Below are 25,725 nucleotides of genomic sequence, written 5' to 3'. Positions count from 1 at the left end.
GTTGCATAGAGCCAATTTCATACCTTCTGCTGAACATGCAGAGTTTGCAGGCACAGCCAATGGGTGCAGTCCTGATCTTTCCTCCAGGCCATGTACTAAGGACATAGGAATTTGCCTTATATTGAGTTGGACAATTGGTCCTTCTAGCTCAGTATTGACTACGCTGACTGGCAGCAGCTCTGCAAGTTTTCAGGCAGGAATCTTTCCCAGCCCAACCTGGGTATGCTATCAGGGATTGAACCTGGGACCTTCTACATGCAAACCAATGCTCTGCCACTGAGCTACAGCTCCATCCCTTAAGGGGAATATCGTACAACAGACAACGCTTATGTATAGTCACCCATCCAAATGCAAACCAGGGGAGATCTTACTCAGCAAATGGGACAATTCATGCCCACCACCACAAGACCAGCTCACCTCTCCCTAACTAGGGTTTAGGAATGTGCGTGGAACCATGGAGGGGCGGTTCAAAGGCAGTTCAAAGGTTCAAAGGCAGCAGGGGGTCTCCGTTTAAGAGTGGGGGGGGTGCACTTACCCCTCCCACTGCTTTCCCCCCACCGGTGTCAGGTTTTTTAACCGTCCATCGGGGCAGCAGCATACCTCCACCCCATTGCCCTCATCTTCCGGATATGACTGGAAGTTGCTGATGAAGCAGCCCTTCCTCATCAGCGGCCTTGTCTTTAAATACCCCAGTGCAGAGCTGACAGGGCTTAAAGCCTATTTCCAGCCCCGCCGCCTTCCTGACCTTACTTCCCGTTTCCTGCCACACCCAACCCAGCTGTCTTCCTGGAGTTGTTTCCTGCTGGTCTCCCTGCCTTGCCCTCTCAACCCCACTGGGATCCGACCCGCCTGCGCCCTTCTCATCCCCACTGCCCCCTAAAGGGAATGAAAGCCTCAGAGGAGGGATGTCACACCCTTCTCTAGACTCCACAGGGCTGCCCAAGCGGCCAGGTAACACGGCATCTCGACAACTACTTTAAAGCATTAATACACCTGGGAGCAACCAGGATTCCTGTCACAATCCCAATGCTTCTTGGAGTTCAATAAGTCAGTGACGTGTTCCAGAGATACCTAAGGCATTCTTTTTTCTGTCCACCTCTTGGAGAATACCTGTGACATCAAAAGATGAGTAACAACCCCTCCCCCCCACCGCCCAATAAGTGTTCCATTTGGTTATCTCACACTTTTCCTTGTTTGATTAAATAAATACAAATTCGATACAAATAACAAATATTTATTATTATAAATATGTGTGCATTACATTATTCAAATAATTTTTAATTTTGAAACTTGTTTAAAAATTTGTGGACGCAGATCATTCCCCCAGTTGTACCATCCAAGCACATGAGCAATTCATCTGGCCCAGTACATTACCTGGAGATCATTGTACTATTGAACAAGGGGGGACAAATGTCCCGGGGCAGGGTGGGGGGGAGATGACTGTGACAACTTACTCTTTCCTCTCTCCCTTGTGCCTGTCTGAATAAGAAGGCAGAGGGAAAGGGACCCATCTTCTCTTCTTGTCCCCAGGTCCACTCCAACTTTAAAATGTCCCCCTTTAAGATATCATTCAACGAAAGCTTGATCAGAATTAGTGGAAATACGGAGATAAATAAAATGTTTGGCTTTTTTAAAAGAGCAAGACTGCATATTTTCAACGTAGCACTACTGCTTCTAGGCAGTAGATGGCAGCAGGTTTCTGAATCTAGATTCTGTGAAAGTGGCAATATAGAGAATGTATAACTCTACATATGCATATTTCCTTAAAGTTTTCTTGTGTCACCACTTATTTCAAGTTTTTAAAATCTTTGGAATGTGACTGTAAGGCTTTTAAATTTTTACAATTCAGAATATATTGCATGCTGTTTGTCACCCCCCATAGAATCTAGGAAGTTAGAGAGTAAATATCATTTTTAAATTAATATATTTCTAAAAGTGGGGGCAACGCTTATGAAATTTGGCATCTTCATGATATGTTTCACAGTGCAAAACAATGAACTTCAAAAGGCATTATATGTCAGTTTCTGCTAGAATGGTTAAAGATACCATGACAGCAAAAAGTATGTGTAGTCAACTGAACTACAGTATAGAAGTAGAAAAGTTAGATTGCAAGCTTCCTGGGTGTTTTTCACACAGCAGGTTTTACCGCAAGTTTACTATGAGGCTTTACTGCGAGTTCAAAGTTGTGCACAAAAGTGAATGTTTTAACCCTGGATAAGAGAGCCAGCGTGGTGTAGTGGTTAAAGTACTGGATTAAGACCAGGGAGACCCGAGTTCAAATCCCCATTCAGCCATGAAACTAGCTGGGTGACTCTGGGCCAGTCACTTCTCTCTTAGCCTAACCTAATTCACAGGGTTGTTGTGAAAGAGAAACTTAAGTATGGAGTACATTGCTCTGGGCTCCTTGGAGGAAGAGCGGGATAGAAATGTAAAATAATAATAATAATAATAATATAATATACAAAATATATATACGAAAAATGCCAACAAGGAAATAATGATCTGCTATTACAAGTCTAGTCCAACCAGAAGAGATTATTTAAAAAGAATGTACCAAATTTGGAAAGAGAAGCATCCAGATACAGAAATAAAAGAAAACCAGAGCAGACCTGAGAAGATTCATAATAAGAAATAAAGTATTCACAGGAGTTGAGCTGGAAGAACTGCAAAGAGCAACATAGGCTCAAGATATGGAAGAAGAATTACCACCAACTGAAGAAGTTGCTCAGGCGCAGGTGGAGGAGGTGTTGGATATAGAGGATGCCACTGTTGCTGAACTGTTTCAAAATCAAAACCAGGCAACCTCCCCTTTGACTTCACCTCAAAAACCCGAATGCCATTTAACAGAAAAGCAACAAGAACTAAAGCAAAAAATAACTGAGCACATGAACCCAACAACCACCAGGGTTCGACTTCCAGCTCTAAAAACAGTTGCCAAAAAACAACTTGCTCAGGCATTAAAAGATGTCAATGCTGCACTTGCAGAAATAACAACCAATAATTTGCAAGAAACAAACTAATGTACAGTGCAGCAACAATAACAACACAAGAGCTCGGATATAAGATCAATGGACCTGTAAAAAAAGAAAGTAGAACATCACCTAAATGGAAGATTAGATTAGAAAATAAAATCTCCAGGCTTAGATCAGATGCTAGTAAATTGAAAGATATGAAAGACAAGAAGCTGAAGAATGAAAACACCAAACAGTATCTGATCCAAAAATTCCACCTAGATTCAAGAAGAATTAGAGAAATCCTGGAAATAATAAAGCAGCAAATAACAGCACTGTCAAAGAAGATTAGCAGATACCAAGCCAGAATTACACAACACAGGCAGAATCTCCAATTTCAGTCGAATCAGAGGCGTTTCTACCAAAGCATAGAAGGAAAAACTGCAAGAAACGTAGAAACGCCAAATAAAGAAGAAACAGTGCAATTCTGGGGGAAATTATGGGACAATCCAATAGAGTATAATAAAAAAGCAGGCTGGATGAAAGAGGTCAAAAAATGTAATCAACAAATGCAAGATCTAATAATAACACCAGAATTAATAAGTGAAAGAGCAAAGAAAATTAAAAATTGGATTGTGCCAGGCTTTTTGGCTTTTGGCTTAAACACCTAACAAGCCTTCATAAACAACTGTCAAAACAGTTCAATCACATTTTGCAAGGAGGTGATATTGAACAATGGCTAACAACTGGGGAAACTCATCTCATAATGAAAGACCCAGCAAAAGGTGCAGTTCCAAGTAATTATAGACTGATAACCTGCCTGCCAACCATGTTCAAATTATTAACTGGAATAATAGCAGATGAAGTAATGCAACACTTATTAACTAACAAACAGCTTCCAGTTGAACAGAAAGGAAATTGCCCGAACACCAGAGGCACAAAAGACCAGCTGCTGATTGACAAAATGATTTTAGAAAACTGCAAGAGAAGAAAAGCAAATCTAAGTGTTGCATGGATTGACTACAAGAAAGCCTTTGACTCATTGCCTCACACATGGATACTAAAATGCTTAGAAACAACTGGTGTCAGCAGAAACATAGAGATATTTATTAAAAGAGCAATGAGCATGTGGAGTACACAGTTAACAATCAATGGCGAGACACTTGGACAGGTTAGAATTAGAAGAGGCATTTTCCAAGGGGACTCACTATCCGCTCTGTTGTTTGTAATCACCATTACCCCACTTTCACAAATACTAAACAAAACAGGCATCGGATACCAAACATATAAAACATCAAGTAAAATCAACCATCTGCTGTACATGGACGATCTGAAGTTGTATGGAAAGTCCCAGTCAGAAATCGAATCAGTGCTAAACACTGTCCGTATATTCAGTAGCAATACAGCAATGGAGTTTGGAGTAGACAAGTGTGCTGCATTAATAATGAACAGAGGAAAAATAAGAAAAACAGAAGGAATCGAACTGTCCAATGGAAGCAACATCAAGAACCTGGAAGAGAAAGAACCTTACAAATACTTGGGCATTCTCCAGGCTGATAACATTGCACACACTGAAGTTAAAAGAAAAATGGGAAGTGAATACATCAGGAGAGTCAGAAAAATCCTCAAGTCCAAACTCAATGGCGGGAACACCATACAAGCCATAAACACCTGGGCTATACCTGTTATCAGATACACTGCAGGAATAATAGACTGGACCCAGGCAGAGCTAGAGACCCTAGATCGTAAGACCAGGAAAATAATGACCATCAATCATGCTCTGCACCCCCACAGTGATGTAGATAGGCTAAACCTCCCTCGCAGCTCAGGTGGAAGAGAAATGCTGCAAGTCTATCAAACAGTAGAGGAGGAGAAAAGAGGCCTTGAAGAATTTATCAAGGACAGTGAAGAAGATGCACTTAAAATGGTCAATAACGCGAAACTATTCTATACCAATGAAACAAAGCAGGCCTACAAGAAAGAACAAGTAAAGAACTGAGCAGAAAAATGGAAAAAGAAGCCACTGCATGGTCAATATTTGCACAATGTTAGTGGAATATCAGACATCACCAAGACCTGGCAATGGCTTAAGAATGGCAACTTGAAGAAAGAAACAGAGGGTTTAATACTGGCTGCACAAGAACAGCACTAAGAACAAATGCAATAAGAGCAAAAGTTGAAAAATCCACAACAAACAGCAAGTGCTGCCTTTGTAAAGAAGCAGATGAAACAGTGGACCACCTAATCAGCTGTTGTAAAAAGATTGCACAGACTGACTACAAACAAAGGCATGACAAGGTAGCAAAAAATTGTAGCCAAAAATGGGTGGGACCATAAATTTGAAAAAGTTGAAGAAAACTTTTAGATGCAAAAATATTATGGGACTAGTTCCGACTACAAACAGACAAACATCTGCCACACAATACACCAGATATAACTGTAGTTGAGAAGAAAGAAAAACAAGTTAAAATAATCAACATAGCAATACCAGGGGATAGCAGAATAGAAGAAAAAGAAAACATCACAAAATACAAAGATCTACAAATTGAAATTGAAAGGCTGTGGCAGAAAAAGGCCAAAATAATCCCAGTGGTAATTGGCGCCCTGGGTGCAGTTCCAAAATACCTTGAAGAGCACCTCCACACCATAGGGACCACAGAAATCACCATCAACCAATTACAAAAAGCAACTTTACTGGGAACAGTCTATATTCTGCGACGATATCTATAACAGCAACAACATTGACAATAAAATCCAGCCATCCCAGGTCCTTGGGAAGGACTCGATGTCTGGATAAAACAAACCAGTCAATAACACCTGTCTGACTGTGTAAATCCTTACCCATAAAAGCCTTGGGCGTGCGTCCGTGCCGCCCGTGTCTTTTTCGCCCGTTCTGGGCATGCGCGGAGATGGGTGGCCATGTTGGACCCGGCCGCCGGTGGGCGACTGGCCCCGATGGCGGCAGCCGCCGCCACGGGAGACCAGAAGGAGCAGAAGCGGCGGGCGGAGAGTGCGGCCGAGGCGGCGGCGGAGCCTCGGCCAAAGGAGTGCGGGCCAAGGAGGCGGTGGCCGTGGCAGGGCGACTGGCTCCGATGGCGGCGGCGGCCGCCACAAGAAACGGTGAGCAGAGAGAGCGCCCGAGGCGGCGGCGGAGGTGTCGGCCCAAGGAGTGCGCCCGAGGCGGGTGAGGCGGCAGCGGGAACCCCCCCCCCCCACTAGAGCCCGTTATTATAACGGGCTTACACATACTAGTAAATAAATAATGGTTGATGGAGTTACACTGGCTGCCAATAGGTTTCCGGGCAAAATACAAAGTGCTAGTTATAACTTATAAAGCCCTAAACGGCTTAGGCCCTGGGTATTTAAGAGAACGTCTTCTTCGCTATGAACCCCACCGGCCATTGAGGTCACGTGAGGAGGTCCGTCTCCAGTTGCCACCAACTCGTTTGGTGGCTACACAGAGACGGGCCTTCTCGGCTGCTGCCCAGAGATTGTGGAATGCGCTCCCTGCTGAGATACGATCCTCCCCATCTCTCGCAATTTTCAGAAAACACCTGAAAACACACCTCTTCAACCAGGCCTTTTCAGCTTTTTAAAACTTGTTTTTAAATAGTTCTGAATATTTAATTGTTGTTTTATGATGTTTTTAATTGTTAATTATTGTTTTGTGTTTTATAATTTTTTTTTAATGATTAATTGATTTTAATGGTGTTTTAGTGTAAACTGCCCTGAGCCTTTTGGAAGGGCGGTATAAAAGTTATAATAATAATAATAATAATAAATAATAATAAACTCTAACACGTATTGAAAAACCCAAATTGTGTGTGAAGTGCTCTCCCTGAAGTCTCGGGGTCTTTGGGGTAAATATTTTATTTTTTATTTTTATTAAAACATTTTTATACCGCCCAAAACTTATGTCTCTGGGCGGTTCACAACAGAATAAAAACAAAGTAAAACATCCGTTAAGACAAAAGGGGGGGGGCACACACATTACAACAATTTAAAAATTTCAAAACAATACTTTAAAACAGCATTAAAACAGCATTAAAACCATTAAAACCATTAGTTAAAAGCCTGGGTGAAGAAATGTGTTTTTAAAGACCTTTTAAAAGCTGTCAGAGATGGGGAGGCTCTTATTTCACTAGGGAGAGCATTCCAAAGCCTCGGGGCAGCAGCAGAGAAGGCCTGTCCCTGAGTGGCCACCAGATGAGCCGGTGGCAACTGCAGACAGACCTCTCCTGATTATCTCAGTGGGTGGTGGGGTTCATGACGAAGAAGACATTCTCTTCATACCCAGGGCCCAAACCGTTTAGGGCTTCATAGGTTATAAGCAACACCTTGTATTTTCCCCGGAAACATATCAGCAGCCAGTGTAGCTCCTTCAGTATGGGAGTAATATGGTCTCTCCGAGATGACCCAGAGACCAACCTGGCTGCTGCATTCTAGACCAACTGTAGTTTCCGGACTACATACAAGGGCATGTTTTCTGCAACTTTTAAAAGTTGTAGAAAACTATGAATATGTCTCTGAGGATTCTGTGACGCCAGTTGAGCACCACCAGATAGTGAGTTTCATTATTCTTCCTATCTGTGGCCGGTGGAGTGTAGACTATGAAATCAGAAAGAGATCAACGTGGCAAAGACATGAAATGTTACTTGAGGCAGGGTTTATAAATGTCACTGTTATCTGTGAATTAAATAGCAGAAGGCAAATGAGAACATGGGTGGGGGGCAGGAAGTGGGGGGAGTCTAATTGAAACAGACAAATTTAGTCTACCTCATGGAAAGCTGTGATATATCGGAATTCAGGGGAAAGACACACAAAACAGCCGCCTTGTTGAGCAACACTTAGTCCCTGTTCATTTCACAAACTGATATCCAAACCAACTCTAACTGAGGCAATCCGGTAACGATGTTTGTGGAAGAGAGGAAGTATTTCAAATGGGTGGGAATATTTTCATAGATTCTTCATGAATGGACATTTGTGTCCATAAATTACGTTAGTGCTGAGGTGCATGGCGACATCCGATATTCCAGGTAAAGTCTTCCATGGAAAGATGTGTATGTAGTTTCTGTACAAATCCTGTCAAACCTTTTTGTAGCCTGGCAAGGCTGTTCTCAGGTTTGTCACAAGGTGGACTGCATAAAATCAACTCATCTAGATTTGATTTTATATATGAATGAGCCAGGGGCGTAACAAGGCTGGAGTGGGCCCAGAGACCAAATTTTAAAATGGGCCCTCGCTGATACACACACACACTTCACAATATATAGTCATGTGACTTGCCTCTGGGGGCACCCTTGAGGCATGGGGACCCCCAGGCAGCCGCCTCCCCTTGCCTAATAGTAGTTACGCCCCTGGAATGAGCTATAAAATGATTCATTCAAATGACCCCCCTCCCCACTATGGATATTTCTTCCATCCAGGCACATTTTGTGTGTGTGTGTGTGTATGTGTGCAGGGCCGTCCCTAGGAGGGTGCAGGGCTGGGGGCGAATCAGCATGTGCCGAGCCTCCTTAACATTTCATATCATTACAGAATCATACTGATTGATGACATACAGTGTATCGTGTGAGTGAGGTGTTTGGACATGTCCAACCAACTTGGACATATAATGTATTTCTAAAGGAATAAAAATAAAAAGCACAACACATGCTTCACAGTTCACAGACCTTCTGGGTTGCGAATCAACTTGAGCATAGTGCATTCATAAACAAACCAACAAACAAATTATATATTGTTTGCTCCAGAAGTTTTTGGAATTTTCTGCCATGAAACAAGCCACTTATAGGGCTTTTGGGGTGGGTTTTTTAATTTTAAAAAAACACCCAACAATTTGTACAATCCACTTCAATTTAAATATACATATTCATCCCACCCTGCCCATCATCTCTGCTCAGTACCAAAGCCCTATGCCAAGTTATTCCAGGACAGGTGATCTAAAGGCTGGGGCAGAAAGGGGGGCGTTTTACCCTTTTTTATGAAGGCAGATTCTTCCATATGGGGGTGGGATGATGGTCTAAGGGGGAGCTTCAGTTCCAGACATGTTTGTAATTTTCTGCCATGAAGCAAGCCACTTACAGGATTTTTTGGATGGGGTTTTTAAAATTAAAGCAAAAAATTAAAAACCAACAATTTATCCAATCCGCTTCAATTTAAGTATACATATTCCTCCCACCCTACCCTACATCTCTGCTCAATGCCAAAGCCCTATGGCAAGCCAACTCCTAAATATTCAAGGGTGGGGGGGAGATAACCACAAAAAGGAAATCACATCATACCTCCATTACTCTGGCTGGACAGGGCAGGGAAGAGGGTCTGCAGAGAGCTCTGGTGCTGGAGCTTCAGGCTTCAGGGAGGCCTGCGTGGAGGCCTCTCTGGAATCTCTGCCCACCTGCCAAACAGCTGAGAGGTGGGAGAGGTGGAGCTCTAGTAGTTTGCCTGGGAGTTCCCATGGCTATTCAAGCTGCACACAGACACAAAAGATTGGCTCTGGCTGGGTTGCAGGGAAAGATACGTGCCTGGGACTGGGGAAGAGAGGAGGGCGGGCTGCACTGCAGCATTCCCAAAGCGGGGCCTGTGCCAGCGTGGGGCTCAGGACAATTGCCCCGGTCGCCCCACCCTAAGCACAGCCGTGTGTGTGTGCGCGCGCGCGCGCGCGCATTTGTGTTTGTATAAGATCAGAAGAACCCAGTTGGGTCAGACCAAAACTCCATCAAGTTCAGCATTCTATTTTCCACAGTCTTATATCAGACTAGTATTTTTAAGCCTGTTAAAATAACGGGCGCTAGTGGACCTTTGGGGCCAGCTATCTCCGCCTCGGCCGCACCGCGTCCTCCTCCACCCGGCCCTCGTTCTTTAACAGGGCTCGTTCTTTGGGGCTGGCTGTTCCCTTCTCTCTCCTGCCCCACTCTCCCTCCCTGCCTTCTGCCCCACACTCTTGCCTCTCTTCCCCTCCCTCTCACCCCACTCTCTTGCCCTCCCCCTCCCCTCTCTCTCACCCTCCCCTTCCTGTCAGCCTCCTGCCCCAGTCCCTTTGATGTGAATTCAGTTCGTCCCTGGGTCCGCCTTAAGCCAATCAAACAGACACAGTGGGAATCAATTAGAGGCTTGGTTTAATGCTCTGCAGAAGCAGGTAGACAATGGGGCTCACGCTCCACATTGAATACAAATTGGTTATAGGTGCATCTTACATTTATACAGACAATCTGAATGATGCTGACATAGTATACGTGGCAGTAAAATGGTGGACTAAGTATCTAGTACGCATGCGAATGATTCATTGTTCATCTGGTGATCACTCCTTATTTGGTTACATCCTGTTTTATTAACTTGTCAGCAAAGAACAATGAGAATCTTGTGAGAACCAAGTTTCATAGATACATTTTAGTGGAGAGAGATAATGACATTGGCCGTATGTCTCTGAGCTTGGCTGGGGTTACTTTAAGTTAGAATTAGGTTTTCTAAGCAAACTTGGAGATGCTTTGGTATTCTAAGTAAAATGGAGTTACTTTGGTTTTCTAAAACACATCACCTTCTGCCCTCCCTACTCCCTCTTGCCCTTCCCTTCCCCCTCCCCCTGCCCCACTCCCTCTTGCCCTTCCCCCTCCCCCTCTCCCTCTCCCCTCCTCCTGCCTCACTCCCTCTTGCCCTCCCCCTCCCCCCTGCTCCACTCCCTCTTGCCCCACTCCCTTTTTCCCCCCCTGCCCCACCCCCTCTTGCCCTCCCCCCGCACCACTCCCTCTTGCCCTTCCCCCTCCCCCTCTCCCTCTCCCCTCCTCCTGCCTCACTCCCTCTTGCCCTCCCCCTCCCCCCTGCTCCACTCCCTCTTGCCCCACTCCCTTTTTCCCCCCCTGCCCCACCCCCTCTTGCCCTCCCCCCGCACCACTCCCTCTTGCCCTTCCCCCTCCCCCCGCCCAGCAGAGTTGTGCGCTCCGGGCCCCACCGCCAGCATTCCCCCTTCCGCGGCCGCAACAAAGGGAAGCAACATCCACAACAACTCCCTGCCCCACTCCCTCCTGCCCTTCCCCCTCCCTCCTGCCCCACTCTCTCTTGCTCCTCCCTCCTGCCCCATACCCTCTTTCCCCTCCCCCTTCCCTCTGCCCCACTCCCTTTTGCCCTCCCCCCTGCCCCACTCCCTCTTGCCCGTCCCCTCCCCCACTCCTTCTTGCCCTTCCCCCTCCCCCACTCCTTCTTGCCCTCCCCCGACCTACTCCCTCTTGCCCTCCCCCCGACCCACTCTCTCTTGCCCTGCCCCACTGCCCCCTCCCCTTGCCCTCCCCATCCCCCTGCATTTTTAAAATTTCTTCTTATCGGCCTGCCGCTCCTCCTCCCGGGCGGCAAACAGTTAAGTTCCGCCAACCGGTTCCGTCGCACCCCAGTCTCCCACGGGCTCCTCCTGGCCTCCACGGCCTGTTCCGCCGGCCGGCCCGCCACACCATGTGGCCTGCTGTGGCCGCGGCCGCCGCTTGTCAGTCGTTGCGGCCGGCTGCAGGACAGCCACCACTCCCCCCCATTCCCACCTTTTGCCCCGGTATCGGGCCCCACTGCGGGCTCCCGTCCGTTGCTGGGCCGGCCCCGCAACCACCACCCGTCGCTGCGGCCGCGGCCGCTATGGGACTCAGTCGCCCCCGCCATCGCCCCTCCGTTTCCCCACCACCGCCGCTGCCATCGGGCCCTGTCGCCCCGCCGCGGCCGGCATCGGCCCCAGTCGCCGCCGCCTCCTGCTGCTGCTTTGCCGCCGCTTCCAATGCTCCCAACATGGCTGCCTGGTGCCTGTGGCCGTGTCTCCCTCGGCCGTTCTGGGCATGCGCTCCGTGCATGCCCAGAACAGCCGAGGGAGACACGGGCGCAGACACTGGAGGACACGGGCGCACACCCAGGGATTTTATTATAGAGGATACCTCTGAGAAGTCCTGCAGCAAGGCACGAGGTCAGTAGAGCTCTATGGAGAAAGCACTGGAAAGTACTAGAGTTCCCAGCACTCCATGCATGCCTTCCAAGATGGTGCTGGGGCTCAACAGGTCTTAAAGGTCCCCCCACAGCGCTGGGGAAAATGCAGAACTGCACAGGTGACAGCACAGTGAGAAATGACTTTCACATTAAAGGGTTATTTTTGTTTGTTTGTTTTTGCAAAAGTGGCCCCTGCCGGAAAAGTAGTGAAAATCATTGGTCTAGCACTATATATATATCACATCAGAGGAAGACCACAAAGAATGGGAAAGAAAAAAAGATTCCCCTCCCCATTTGAAACATCCCCCTTCCCTAGTGAAGCCTGAAGAACATTAAAGGCTCCTGTTCCAGGCTGGCTCAAATCTTATATAGGATAGGGATGTGCAAATTAATTGGGGTACAAATCAATTTCTACCCAAATCTGATTCTGGTGATTTGAGACAAAACAAATCACTCCTGGGGTCCATTGGCTAGATTCAGGTAAAAATCGAATCACACCTGATTAGATTTGAATTGAGTCAAGATTCAGATCCCTCCTATTAATTCCCCCAGATTCCCAGCTTTCATTTTTTTTTTTTTTTAAAGCTAAGCTCTAGCCCTTGTAGAAGTGGAGTCACGGAGCAAAATGTGTGGTCACTATTTTTCAATTGTTTGGATTCTTTGGTGTTTAATAACTTTCCCTCAATTAATCCCTATGAGGATTCATTACACACCTTCATTTCTTCTTTTCATTTTGACTGTCTTTTCATCAGTGCTAGCTGTCAACTGCCATGTCCCAACTACACCCCACTTCCACCCTCAAGGCAGTTGGGTACTACTCAGTTTATGTTCTAGGATTTTTTTCAAGTGTTTAGGCTCTTTGGTGTCTAATAACCTTTCCTCATAATGAATCCCTATGAGGATTCATTATACACCAAAGAGTCTAAACACCTCAAAAATTCCTAAAATATAAACTGAGTACCCAGTGGCTTGTGGGTTGCGGGGTAGTTGATGCCAGTTATTCCCCACCCCCACCTGCAAAGCAGTGGGGTCAAAATGAACAGAAGAAATGAAGGTGTGTAATGAAGACACTAAAGAATCTAAACACTTCAAAAATACCTAGAAAATAAACTGAGTATCCCAGTGTGTGTGTGTGACAGGGTATGTGTGTGTAGTTGACACATGGCAGTTGAGAGTTGGCACTGTCCAGTGATAGTCAAAATGAATCGAAGAAATGAAGGCGTATAATGAATCCTCATGGGGATTCATTATGAGGAAAAGTTATTAGACACCAAAAAATCTAAACATTTCAATATTCCTAAAAATTAAAATGAGTACTCCACTGCATTGCAGGTAGTGGGGTGGGCGGGTAGTTGGCACTTGGCAGTTGACAGTTGGCACTGTCCAGTGACAGTCAAAATGAACAGAAGAAATGAAGGTATGGAATGAATCCTCATAGGGATTCATTATGAAGAAAAGTTATTCTACCCCGAAGAATCCAAACACTTGAAAAATAATGACTGAACATTTTGCTCCATAACACCACTTCTACAAGGGCTAGAGCTTAGCTTTTTTTTTTTTTTAATGAAAGCTTGGGATCAGTTTTAGGGTTAGGATGTGGCAACTTTGAATCCCCATTGTTTCCTATGGCAGAAATGTTCAAAATCAGTAAAAACTAAAGAAATTCATTTTAAAAATCAACCAAGTGTCCCACTGCCTTGAAATTTGGGTAGTAGGTGGCACCCATGGGGACCTACCCACCACCCTAATGTGGTGCCCCTAGGACCTTGTTAAGTGGTCTGAATCAGTCTGAATTTGAATTGAATCAAAACACATATAAATAGAATCTGGAGTGATTTGGATACAAAACAAATCAGGGGTGATTTGAACACAAATCAAATCAAAAAAATCGATTTGTCCACATCCCTAAGGTAGGAGTACTTCTCTTAGGGGCTGGGAATATATGCAAATATTTAGAGCAATAAATAAAGTGTTTGTTGCAGGTCCCATCTGTACATACTAATAATGAACTTTGGAGGTCACGTGTGCAGAACCACTCTGGCGGTTTGGTTCAATTTTGAACCGAACTTGGACCGAACCACCGGGTCCACAAGCTGGTTTGGTTCTGCACTAGAACCGGGTTGACCTAGGTCAGCCCAGTTCAGTGTTCCCTCTAATAGAAATCCCCAGATGATGTTGATAACTCCTCCCATAATCCCTAAGCAAAAGTTATTGTAGCTGGGGATTCTGGGAGTTGTAGTCAATAGCATCTGGGAATCCCTGTTAGAGGGAACACTGGACCAGTGCTTGCAAAGTGGAATCCAGTAAGGATTCCCTTTTACAAGCAAGGGGATGGGAAAGTGGGTGGAAAAGAAAGGGCAGGGTGGTGGGCAGGAGGTCACCTTTCGTGCCACAGTGGCAGCATGGCTCCTCGCCAGTGGTGGGCCAGTGGTAGCTCCCCTGGGCCCCACCAGTGCTCCCCCCATCTGCGCAGGCCAGTGGGGGCCCAGTTCAGGTCTCCACACAAGTGCGGAGGCCATTAGAGTTATCTCCATAAGTGCAAGCAATCCTGTACAAGCACCGGATTCCCCTTTGCAAGCATAAAGAACTATTTGAACTAAGCCGAACCAGTTCGATCTGAACTGGACCTGGTTCGGCTCAAACTCAGACCAGCTCCCCTTTTTGGAGAGCTGATCCGGTTCGTGCTCAAACTGGTTGAACTGATTTTGCACATCCCTAGTCAAGTGCCTATCTGTTTGGAAGCAAAATTAAGTAACTCTAAATAATGTGGTGGTTTCTGTATAACGTGGGGCACTTCCTAGGTATGCAGAAATATAAGTTTGTATTCCCCCAGCAACCTGATGATGGCTGAATATGCTCAGTTTCCTCCAAGAACCATGGAATGTTGAATGTCTATGGGCAGGGGGGATGAGCCTAGAGGGGTCGAATTTGGGTTCCTTGACCGCTTAGCAGTTTATAGTATCCTGGAGGTGGGCAATAGGGTCAGGAGGATGCAGGTCACACTTGTACTTGCTTTAACGCTGGTTTATTGCAATACTCTGTTAAGCCTCTACCCCATCTGTGAAATAAAGATAAAATTCATTTATCAAAGATTATTGAGAAGATTAAGAATACAATGAAATATTTTCAATCTAAATATTCCTTTAATGTTTCATAATTAATTTGGACAGAATACTTGGAGAGGGGGATTTTCAAAGGATATTAAAGTTTTTTTCTTCCTTTCCGCCAAAGTGAAAATTAATGGGATACAGTCTGACATGCACATTTCTGTCTTCCTGCTCTTCTAATCCTGGTATTTTGAGTGTCTTTTGTATAATTAATTCTGCAGACTTGGAAAAGCCATGGAGGCTGACATAACAAGAGAAAAATCCTTCTAGCAGCTGCAGTGTGAGGCAATACTATAGTAAACAATATTTTTTAAAAAAATCCAATGTAAGAATAGGCACATGTTTAGTGGGCAGTTGTGTGGTGAATCAATTTAGAAATATACTAGTTAAGCTATATATTTTCCCCTTTACTCATGGGTGTAGCATCCATTGGACAGGCAGGGATAAATGTCCCTGGGCCCAGACGGTCAAGGAGCCTCCAAGGGCCCCCCAAGCAGACCACCCCCCTGTCCCACCACGCTGCCTTTGCCCTTGCCCCACCTCCACTTCTTGTCTTTGCCCCTGTGTGGTGGCAGGTGTGGTGGCTGGGCTGGGCCTCTCCGGCCGGCATGCCTTTCTCTCTCTTGTCAGTTGAACTGCACGCCTGCGTAGGTCGACAATGGAAGTCACATGTCTGTGATGTCATGGGCATGCAACGTCCATGGTTGAACTATGTAAGGATGCAGTTCAGCCAACCGGTGAGAGAGAGAGAGGCAGGCTGACTGGAGAGGCCCAGCCCAGCCCCAGCGCCCGCCACCATCATGGCGGCAAAGATAAGAAGCAGTGGCAGGGGGGAAGTGTTTGTTGCCCCACCTTTTGCATCTGATGTCAGATGCAGGGGGTGTGGCTTAGGGCACATGCATGCTTTGTGCGTGCGATGGGGGTGGCCCCTACAAACATTTTGTCTCTTGTCCCCTGGTGGTCTCGCTACACCCCTGTCTTTACTGCATGGGCTTGTATGCTTTGTAGAAAAGCAGAGGAAACATACGGAGGCTCTTCTCACGATCAGTGAGAAGAACCTAGAGTGGGTTAGTGGGGAGTGCGGGCTTAGCCCGCTCTCCCCGCATATGAGCAGGCAGTCTGTTCCGGGCGGCCAAACCAGCCACCCACATGACTCCTGGCTCCACATGACTCCTGACTCCATGATTCCTGGAGCCGGAGGGAGCTGGGAGGATTGAGGGTCACGCTGCCCCCGAAAGCTCCAGCATGCCCTGCACAAGCGCGAAGGGCATGCTAGAGAGAACCCCGCTTTTCAGCCTCCTGATCAGGGGTCTACTCGTGAGTTGCTGTGGCATGGAGCCACGCCATGGCAACTCACGGTCGTAGAGCTCGGGTTAGCGGAGCACTCGCTCCGCTAACCTGGGCTTAGGGGAGGGTTACTTTAGCGGGTTAATCTCTTGGAGGCCACCGGGCTCGCCTGCGAGCCCAGTGGTTCTCACGGTCAGACGAAATCGTGGGAAATCATGGGAACAGCCTTAGTAAATAATAATTGCAAAGGGATGCTGAATTCTGCACACTAGGGAAGAAGCAGGGAGAAACAGCTGCTTGGTGAAATGTAATCTGGGGAATATGGGAAGGAATATAGTAAATCAAATGGATTATGCCACAAGTGCTGCCCTCTTCAGAGCTCCAGGCATTCTGGAACAGGAGCCCTGTTGTGCTGTTTAGGCTTTGTGTGGGTATGAGGAGCAGGGTGGGTAGGAGGGCAGAAGGGGGAAAGGACTCTTTTTTCTTTCCCAGTTCCCTGAAACATTCTCAGTACCCTGCAGCTACACAATATAGCTCTAAAGTAGTGATTCCCAATGTGGGGTCTTCCAGATGTTGATGAACTACAACTTCCAGCATCCCCAACTACAATTTATTGTGGCTGGGGATGCTGGGAGTTGTAGTTCAGCAACATCTGGAGGACCCCACACTGGGAACCACTGCACTAGAGGTTCAGGTCTGGGACTGACTGCCAACCCGGAACCTGAACATTGTACTGCTGCACAGTTACAGGGGGCGGGGAGCGCAGTCTGGAAAGCGGGAAAAGGAAAAAGTGCTCCTTTCCCCCGCTCTTTCCTCGAACATCCCTATATAGTACAGGAAGGTTTTTTAATCTCATGGCATGCAGCACTCCCCAACTTTTAAGATGCTCTATCATCTTTGCTATACATTGTTAGGGGCTTAAGCAGGCCAATTCCTTCCCTCCCCCACATACACCTTTATTAGTTAGTTAGTTAGTAAGTACATTTTTATACTGCCCCATACAAAAAAGTCCCCAGGTGGTTCAAAATCTAAAAATAACAATTTAAACAGTAATACAATTAAAACAATTAAAAATCTCTCTATATAAAACACTTAGGGCACACATGGCAAACCCCACCATTCCTTCACTGTGCTAAACCAATCAGGGCACTGCCAAGGCGGCGGCAGCAGCACTCCAAGGAGCTGGAGGAGGAGGCCGTGGCAGTGCCCAGCCAGCCCAGCATCAGCCCCCACAGCAGAGAGGGGAGACCGAACTGGTTTTGGGGCAGTTTTCACTGTTTTTCAGCCCATTTGGGGGATCTCTGCACGCATGCACAGAGAGCCCTGAATTGGGCTGAAAACGGGCTGACCTGCCATTTGGGTGGCAGGAGGACTCACTGAAAAAGCTTTCGCTGTCTCTGCCACCATCCCAGATGGCAGGGGGTGGCTTAAGTAAGGCGGAGGGAGAAGGCGGGGGCCAGATCGGCCAGAGAACTAGCATCCAGATGCTCTGCACTAGTCCAGCTAGTACAAATAAAAACTGTAAAACCTGAAACTTTTATACTATAAACTAAAAGCCTGGCTAAACAGGTATGTTTTCAGGTCCTTCTTTAAAAACATTCAGAGAATGGGAAACTCTAATCTCATTAGGAAGCACGTTCCAGAGTCCTGGGGCAACTCTAGAAAGGGCCTGGTTTCGAGTTGCCCCCAACTGAGCCAGTGGCAACTGCAACTGGACTTCCCCAGATGATCTTAATAGGTGGCGGGGTTGAAGAAGGTGTTCTCTTTGAATTTCAGTTGTCACCTTCAGTGCCAGTTTCCCTTTCCCTTTCAACTGGCACCTTGAGCATTTTGTCTCATGTCAACCATAGATTTATTTAATGGATTCACACAGCCTGACTTCTTTTTCCTTTAGACCTTTTATTTCTTTTACTGCCTGTTTTAACCTACCAGCAGTGACATGAGAGTACCTGCCCCCTACCAAATAAAAAATAGTGGCAAAGACAGGAGTTCCTCCTCTCCAGACAATGAGATGAGTTATAGAATTTCTTTTTATCTCCATGACCACAACATTATGTAAGGGCCTAGAAGCTCAGGAAGATCCTTGAACTTGAAATTGGGGACGGACTGTGATTTAGGGGTAATGTGGGTGCTATATCCCTGCCCTTGCTTCAGAGCTTCCAACTCCTTTTCGTAGTCTTAGTTATGGGGGAGCAGATGGGAAGGAGTAAGGAGGTTAAGTCACCAAGACCCCCTGTCTCCTCAGACTTCAGGTCTCTGGTTCTCTCCAAGCACTCACCAAAAGTAAGCAGCCCATCTCAGGGCTTGCTACCCTCTATCTCTGTTTCTATCTCCCTTCCCCGTTCATCACTGGCACCCTTCCTAAATATCTTCTGGAAGTTATTGCAGATCTTTTGAGAGGCTGAGCCCCTGCCTTCCAGAAGCTTGTCTTCTCAAGAGACCATGCGATGACCAACATCCATGTGCCCTGCTTCCCTTCCTCCTAATGCAAGCCCATGTGACCACACCACTGCTACTTCAGCTACCACACGGGCCACTCCTGCTTCGGGCCAACTATGCCTCCCTGATCATGCGAATGCTAAAATGTCCAGCTGGCCACCACCCATGGCCCGCCGGTGCCTCCTCAGATAATGTGCATGCATTTTATTTATTTATTTATTTAATTTACATATTTTTATACCGCCCGAAACTTATGTCTCTGGGCAGTTTACAACAGATAAAAACAACATTAAAACATTAGTTAAAAACAAAAACAAGAAATTTAAAACTCAACAATTTAAAGTTGTTGTTTTTTTCATTCAGAAGGTCTCAGGCTCAATCTCTGGCATCCCCAGGTACGGCTGGGAAAGCTCTTCTCTTTCTGAAACCCTGGAGAGCTGCTGTGAATAAGGGTAGACATTTACTGACCTAGATGGACCAACGTTTTGATTCAGTGTGGCCACCTTCAGACATAACGCCAAACTGGAGGCAGCCGTGCCAGAGGTTCAGGATTGTGGTCTTCCAAATGTGAGAATCCATGGGTCAATTTGCAACCCCAAACCTGAATTTGAACCTTTGGTTATCATTGAGTTTCGTCACCGAAACCTCAGGTCCAAAAGCATCATCGTGTCATCCAAATTCTGCTGCTGTGTCCTTGGTTTGTGCAAGCTAGTTAAGGGGTAGTTAAGGTTGTGCAAGCAAGTTAAGGGTAGGAATTTCCTCCTTCTCTCCTTCTTGATTGGCTGCCATGGCTTTCCTTCATGTGAAGGAAAAGCCCGTTCCTCCCCCTTGCAGTCTCTCAGATTGCTGATCAGGATCATCTAGGAGCACAGTGGGGGAATGGAGGCAAACTGCAGGTCCGTTTGCCGTTATGTACAAAGGGAGCCTATAAGGCAGTTGCCTATGTTCTATATAGACTCACAAAATCATTTTTGGAAGTTTAAAAAAAAAATGAATGCCCGAGTATCCGTTTCCCAAGTGTGTAGAAACACTTGCCTTATTTCTGGGTTGCCCTTTTAGTTTCCAAACAGATAGGTACTTGATCACCTGAGTTCACTATAAGTATATACTAGCCGACCCCACACAGAGCATTTGTGCGCTCTTTGGGGCCGGCAGTTACCTCTCCTCCCCAGTCTCCGGCCCTCTCTGTGGCTGGGCTCAGGCTGCCGGGCCAAGTGTCACCTCCGCAGACAGGCCTGCCGCCGGGCTGAGTGTCACCTCTGTGGATGGGCCCGCCACTGCTGCTGCCTTCCTCTGTGACCGGCCCGCTGGTGGGCCAAGTGCCACCTCCGCTGGTGGGCCCGAGTACCGCCTCTGCTGGTGGACTGAGTGCCACCTCTGCAGCTGGGCCCGCCGGCAGGCCGAGTGCCGCCTCCACGGATGGGCCCGCCTGCCGCTCTCTTCCCCGGCCTTGCCTGCCGCCGCCTCTAGTCTCCTGGGTGTGCCGGTGCCCAGCCAATCAGCTGGGAGCCGGGACGCACATTCCATGGCACACCCAGGAGAATTAATATAATTGATACAATTGGTTATGTCATTTCAGTAATGCATAAAGCTTGAAGCTGGTATTAACAAGCAAAATCTAAATGGCTTACTCTTCCCATTGTTCAGATTTTAACTTGTAAGAATATCAGTATATAATCTTCCAGGAAGAATATTGGAAAGTAAACAAAATCTCTACCTCCCATGAAATCAACTTTTTCCAAAGCTACCACTGTTCCACTCTGGTTTAAGAAATATTTTTTAAAATAGTTTTAATGGTATAGTTCTCTTGGAAGAATAGTAATGGATGAAATTTTGTTTCTACAGGAGATTTATAGAAACTCAACTGAAAATAATCCCTCATGGAGCATTCTCCAATCTCCCCAACATCTCCAAGATGTAAGTTCCCCTCCTACCATATTTGCAGTTTGTAATAAAATGGGAATGCTTCAGATGGTCAGATTATTGGTCCATTTGCTCAGTACTGGATGCTGGAAGAGGAAGATTTGTATAGTGATGGAGAATTTCATTGCATGTTGGTCAGTCCTAGTCTCCAGCAGTCCCTTGGCCATGCTGGCTAATAGTTTTGTATTATTTAATTTTGTACTGTTTAATTTGTATCCTGTATGCTACCAAATGACTTTAACTCATTTGGATCTCACCACCTCAGCCTCTCCTTTAATTTCTACGCAGCACGCTTTGTCCATGTCACTAGTCTATTCATCAAGATGACCATCTGGTGCTCAGTTGCCACTTGGAAAGCCTTTTGCTGTTTAATTACCAAGAAAACAAATATCAGTGCTTTGAAAGTGAAGGCAGAACATGTATTGCCAACAGAATGTCTGGCATTTTCAGTAGCAACGTGTATAAAAGAGCACACTTTATCTGAGCAATGGAGTCTTCTTTCTTTATGTGGAGGTCAGCTGAGGGCTTTTAATTATGTACCCTAGACTTTAACCCCATACACTGACTTATGTATACAATGAAGATTCACATAATGAAGCAATCCTTAGACAATGGGAAACTCTTCAGTTGAGCGATTTTACTTGCCTGCCCTAGATTTTTCCTACTTGAAGGTAGAATAGAATAATGGGCTGAGCAGTACAGGGGAGCAAATTTTGATGATCTGCTCTACCTCCAGAATTGCCTTGTCCCTGAGGGTCACACAGCCCTCAGTGAAAACACAGTGAAAGAACTGAGGAAGACTAACAGTGAAGCAATGAACCCAGCTAATAATTTGCTATCTGCCTTTGTGTATAACTATCCTTCACTTTTATTTTTCTTATGTAGCTTTATCACCATAGATGCAATGCTGCAGATGCTGGGTGCTTACTCTTTCAACCATTTAAACAAACTCACTCATATGTAAGTAGATGAAAATAAATCCTTGAAGAATATGAGCATCTTGAAACATATTAAATATTCAGTTCTGTGATTCTTTGTGTTTTATCTTAAGTCTTCTCTCATTTTCTTCTGCTTTCATTCTACTTCTCACAGGCACCTCCAGTTAGATGATTTTACTCCTCTCTCAATACTGTTGCAGGTGTGGTGAAGGGTAGATTATGGGGGTCTGGGTTTGTTAGCCTCTATTGCACTCCACGCTTTGATTAATGAGTCACCAACTTGTGATCATTTGACTATGGCAGTTGCAATTCAGTTTCACGCTGCCATTCTATTGCTGGTAAATGTTTATATTCCACCTCCTGGTTCAATGGAGAAACTAAAGAAGACTGGGTTAGACTTGGAAATTATGTGTCTAATTTACAGAGCTCTTTCCCCCAAGCCTATACCGTAATTGCTGGAGACTTTAGCATGAGAATGAGTATAAACGATAGATTCCTGTTTCAAAAGTTTAAAAATGCCCACCTGATACTTAGGGTGTTCCCCCTCCACGTTACACAACATTTTAAAGACAAGGTTAGAAATTATGCAGGCAAGCTATGGCAAGATTAGGTTTACATTTTTTTAAATGGTGCTGTTCATGATGATTTTCCAGGAGAATCTGCATGCTGGGTTGGGTCAAAAATGTTGACTATTGGTTATATGATGGTCTCAAGGAATTTTATTAAACTTCTTGAAGCAATTTAGAATTGTGAGTCACCCAGATGGTGATAACTTACCAGGAGTTCTATGTTTAAATTCATTTGAAAGGCAACCTTTTTTGGAATTAGTGGAGAAATTTGATGCTGTAGTTGAGATTCAGTAGTTGCAGGTTAGTTGGTCCAAGACAGTTAGGAGTCAGGTTGCTCTGGCCTTTGAGTCTGAACCATTTCAAAATGCTCGTTCAGCAATTGTGACTAATGATATATTTATATCATTATATATATTAAATTTATAAAAATGTAATCCAGCAATGTGTGTAAGCCTGCAAAGCGTGTGAAAGTTCCTGCATTTTCCTTTCATTACATTACATTCCTGAATGGCTGCATTCTACTATTGTTGCTGCTGATTGTCTATCCAGCTTCCTGACTTGCACAACCCTTGAAGGTACTTTTTACTTATCAGTCCTGAACTCCATTGTTCATTGGGCACTGACGGCAGCATGGCTCAAATCCCACTACCACCTTTTTTCATTGTCCACCCCAGGAGAACCTTTTCTTCCCTGGAAATATTGCAGGTCCTATTTCTGCAATTACCTTCTCACTATATAGACCCCTGATTTCACTCCAGCAAAGCAGAAGGCTATATTGCTTCACTGCCTGGGCCCTGAAGGCCAAAGAATATTTACTAATTTGCCCTTTCCTACCAACTTGGAAAGAGACACCAACCCTTATGAAGCTGCTCTTCAAGCCTAGATGGACATTTCAACTCTACTATGAATGGGATTGCTGAACATTACAAATTCTATTCTAGATCCCAACTGCCTGCTGAATCTATCAATCAGTATTTCACAGCATTGTGTGCCTTAAGTGTAACCTGTGTGTTCACCAGCTTTTCTGATGAAATGATCATATTATTATGAAAACAGACTGCTCTAAACTGTGTAAAAACACAGCCCCACCGCCCATTGAGGTCTTCTGAGGAGGTCCGTCTCCAGTTACTGCCAACTCGTTTGGTGGCTACACAGAGATGGGCCTTCTCGGTTGCTGCCCCAAGATTGTGGAATGGGCTCCCTGCTGAGATATGATCCTCCCCATCTCTGGCAATTTTCAAAAAACACCTGAAAACCCATCTTTTCACCCAAGCTTTCTCAGCTTCCTAAATTTTGGGGGTTTTAATATCTGGTTTATTTTAAAATTAAAAACCCGATTTTGGGATTTTAATAACTGTAATTGTTTAATTATTGTTTTAAAATGCTTTTAAATCATTAATTGTTATATTGTTTTAAATTTGTTTTAGCTCTTTACTGTTTTAGTGGTCTGTTTTAATTGTAAACCGCCCTGAGCCATTTTGGAAGGGCGGTATACAAATCAAATAAATAATAATAATAATAATTATCATTATTATTTTGATAAAGTTATAGAGATGGCTAGGAGGGTGGAAAATGCTCTTCACTATGCCAAATCACTCTCTTTGGTACCCCAAAACCAACCTCCTGAATTCCAAGCTGTTTAGTCTACATCATAGAATTCAGATGAAAGCAAATGCGATACCTGGATCCTCAAGCAGGCTTTACCATGGGTTTTCTACAAGGCTTTACTGTGAGTTCAAAGTTGCCCCCCACAAAAAGATGCAAACAGTGGATTTTTTTTACCCCAGATCTAAATTGGGCTACACTCTAATGCACAATGAAAACCCCGAATTGTGGGTGAAGTGCTCCTTGATAGCTTGCAGGGACTTCAGGGTAAATTTGTCTGATATGTGAATACACATCTCCATTCTGGAGGAGATGTGTACTAAAAACCAGGTGTGAAAAAGGGGACAGGGAAGTTACAGTTGCCTTTGCTTCCAAAGTGCTTACTGCATCAGAGAAGATGTATTTTGTCATTGAAAAATAAGCTCTAGCATATTTCTGGGAGGTGAGGCATTTTAGGACTTACTTGTGGGACAGAAAATTCATTTTACGGTCAGACTATAAATCCTTATCTGCTTTATTTACTACTCTGGGATTAAGTCAAGCAACCCAAAGAATAGCCAAATGGATCACCAGACTTATGGACTTTGATTTCCAGGTAGAATATCTTCCAGGTCTTCAGAATACAACTGCAGATTGTTATCTCAACTTCCACTTCCAGGCTAAGGGGAGATCCAAGAAGAAGAGGATAAAAGAGTAGCGATTGTGCAAATAACTTCATCCACTCATAGAGTGATCATGTCTACTGAATAGAAAGTGAACCTCAGTGCTGATCAAATGCTTACTGAATGTAAACCTTAGATATTAGGTGGCCAGAAGTTTCATTTGTTGACAACATTACTACAAACAATGTTTGTAGTAATCCAGTTCATGGCGGCAGTTTTTGCAAGAGAAGGTCTTCCTAAATAACTAGTGGCTGACAATGGGACACAGCTTGATTGATTGAAGTGCCATCAAGTCAGTATCGCCTCTTAGCGACCACATCGAAAAATTATCTGCAAGATTATCTGTCTTCAACTTGGCCTTCAAACTTACCTCATTTGAAATTGAGCAATACTTGCATAACTTTGGGATAAAACACAACACTATTTCCTTGTACCACCCCCAAAGGAATGGCTTAGTGGAAAGAAGAACTGGTTAGTGAAGGAAAGTTTACAACTGACTACTATGCAACAACTCTGGAAAGAGGCAATCTGTTAAACTCTGTTTGTTTATTGAACTACTCCTCAGTCTACTGCAGCAAAATGACCTTTTGAACTGCTGAGAGGATGTAAAGCTACCACCATACTTACCCAATGGCTACAGCCAATAGTGCTTTCCATGCCATTTCACCCTGTAGATGCAGAGATTTGTGCTTGAGTAAGGGAGAAGCAATACAAATATAAATTATATGTGAATTGAAACAGGGTGTGAAACAGAGAACATTTCAGGTGGGGGACTTCATTCAAGTATGGTTGCCTTATAAAGTGAGAAAGAGATGTTCCAAATATTCTGGACCAAAACAAATAATCAAAATCCAAGGGATTCTGTCATTTTGGATGATGGAAAAAAATTGAACAGTTCTTTCATTCAACAGTTTGATACTTTCCAGCATGCATACTATGACAAGGGAAGGGAGACTGATCTTGAGAGACGAACTGAAGAGGAATTTGATCTTGCCTCCAGTTTTGACCTCACAGATGATGCTGACATAAGTGATGGACAATCCTCAGTACCAAAAGAAAAATCTCAAAGAACTCCTGTGCCAACACTTAGAAAAAGTGTGCATGACAGGAGACCACCTAAAAGACATCAAGACTTTGTCACTAAATTTTAAATAAATTATGTTTGGGTTGTTATAAAGGGGACGGATGTGTTGCATTCCATCTAGTAATCTTTTATGTTTTGTTGTTTGGAGGTTTGTCCTGGTAGGGATCCTGTAGAGTGTTGTTTGGCGGGGGGCGGGCGGGGGCGGGGC

General features: G+C 45.1%; 1 protein-coding gene across 4 annotated transcripts in view; it reads left to right on the top strand.

The window, feature by feature from the left end:
• Positions 1 to 25,725, top strand: part of TSHR (thyroid stimulating hormone receptor) — a 119,837-nt gene that overhangs the window by 28,048 nt on the left and 66,064 nt on the right. For 3 of the 4 annotated variants that reach the window (XM_053290602.1, XM_053290681.1, XM_053290776.1), the window contains 2 exons: positions 20,582 to 20,653; positions 21,545 to 21,619. In XM_053290602.1, coding sequence (XP_053146577.1) covers positions 20,582 to 20,653; positions 21,545 to 21,619 — 147 coding nt within the window. Of the gene's footprint in view, positions 1 to 15,712; positions 15,748 to 20,581; positions 20,654 to 21,544; positions 21,620 to 25,725 lie in introns of those variants that run through there. The other variant, XM_053290866.1, reaches the window with a different exon arrangement.

The sequence above is a fragment of the Hemicordylus capensis genome, chromosome 1 (genome assembly GCF_027244095.1).
Source record: "Hemicordylus capensis ecotype Gifberg chromosome 1, rHemCap1.1.pri, whole genome shotgun sequence".
NCBI classification, from domain to species: Eukaryota; Metazoa; Chordata; class Lepidosauria; order Squamata; family Cordylidae; genus Hemicordylus; species Hemicordylus capensis.
Note: the sequence above shows the minus strand (reverse complement) of the source record. Positions and strands in the feature narration are given on the sequence as shown.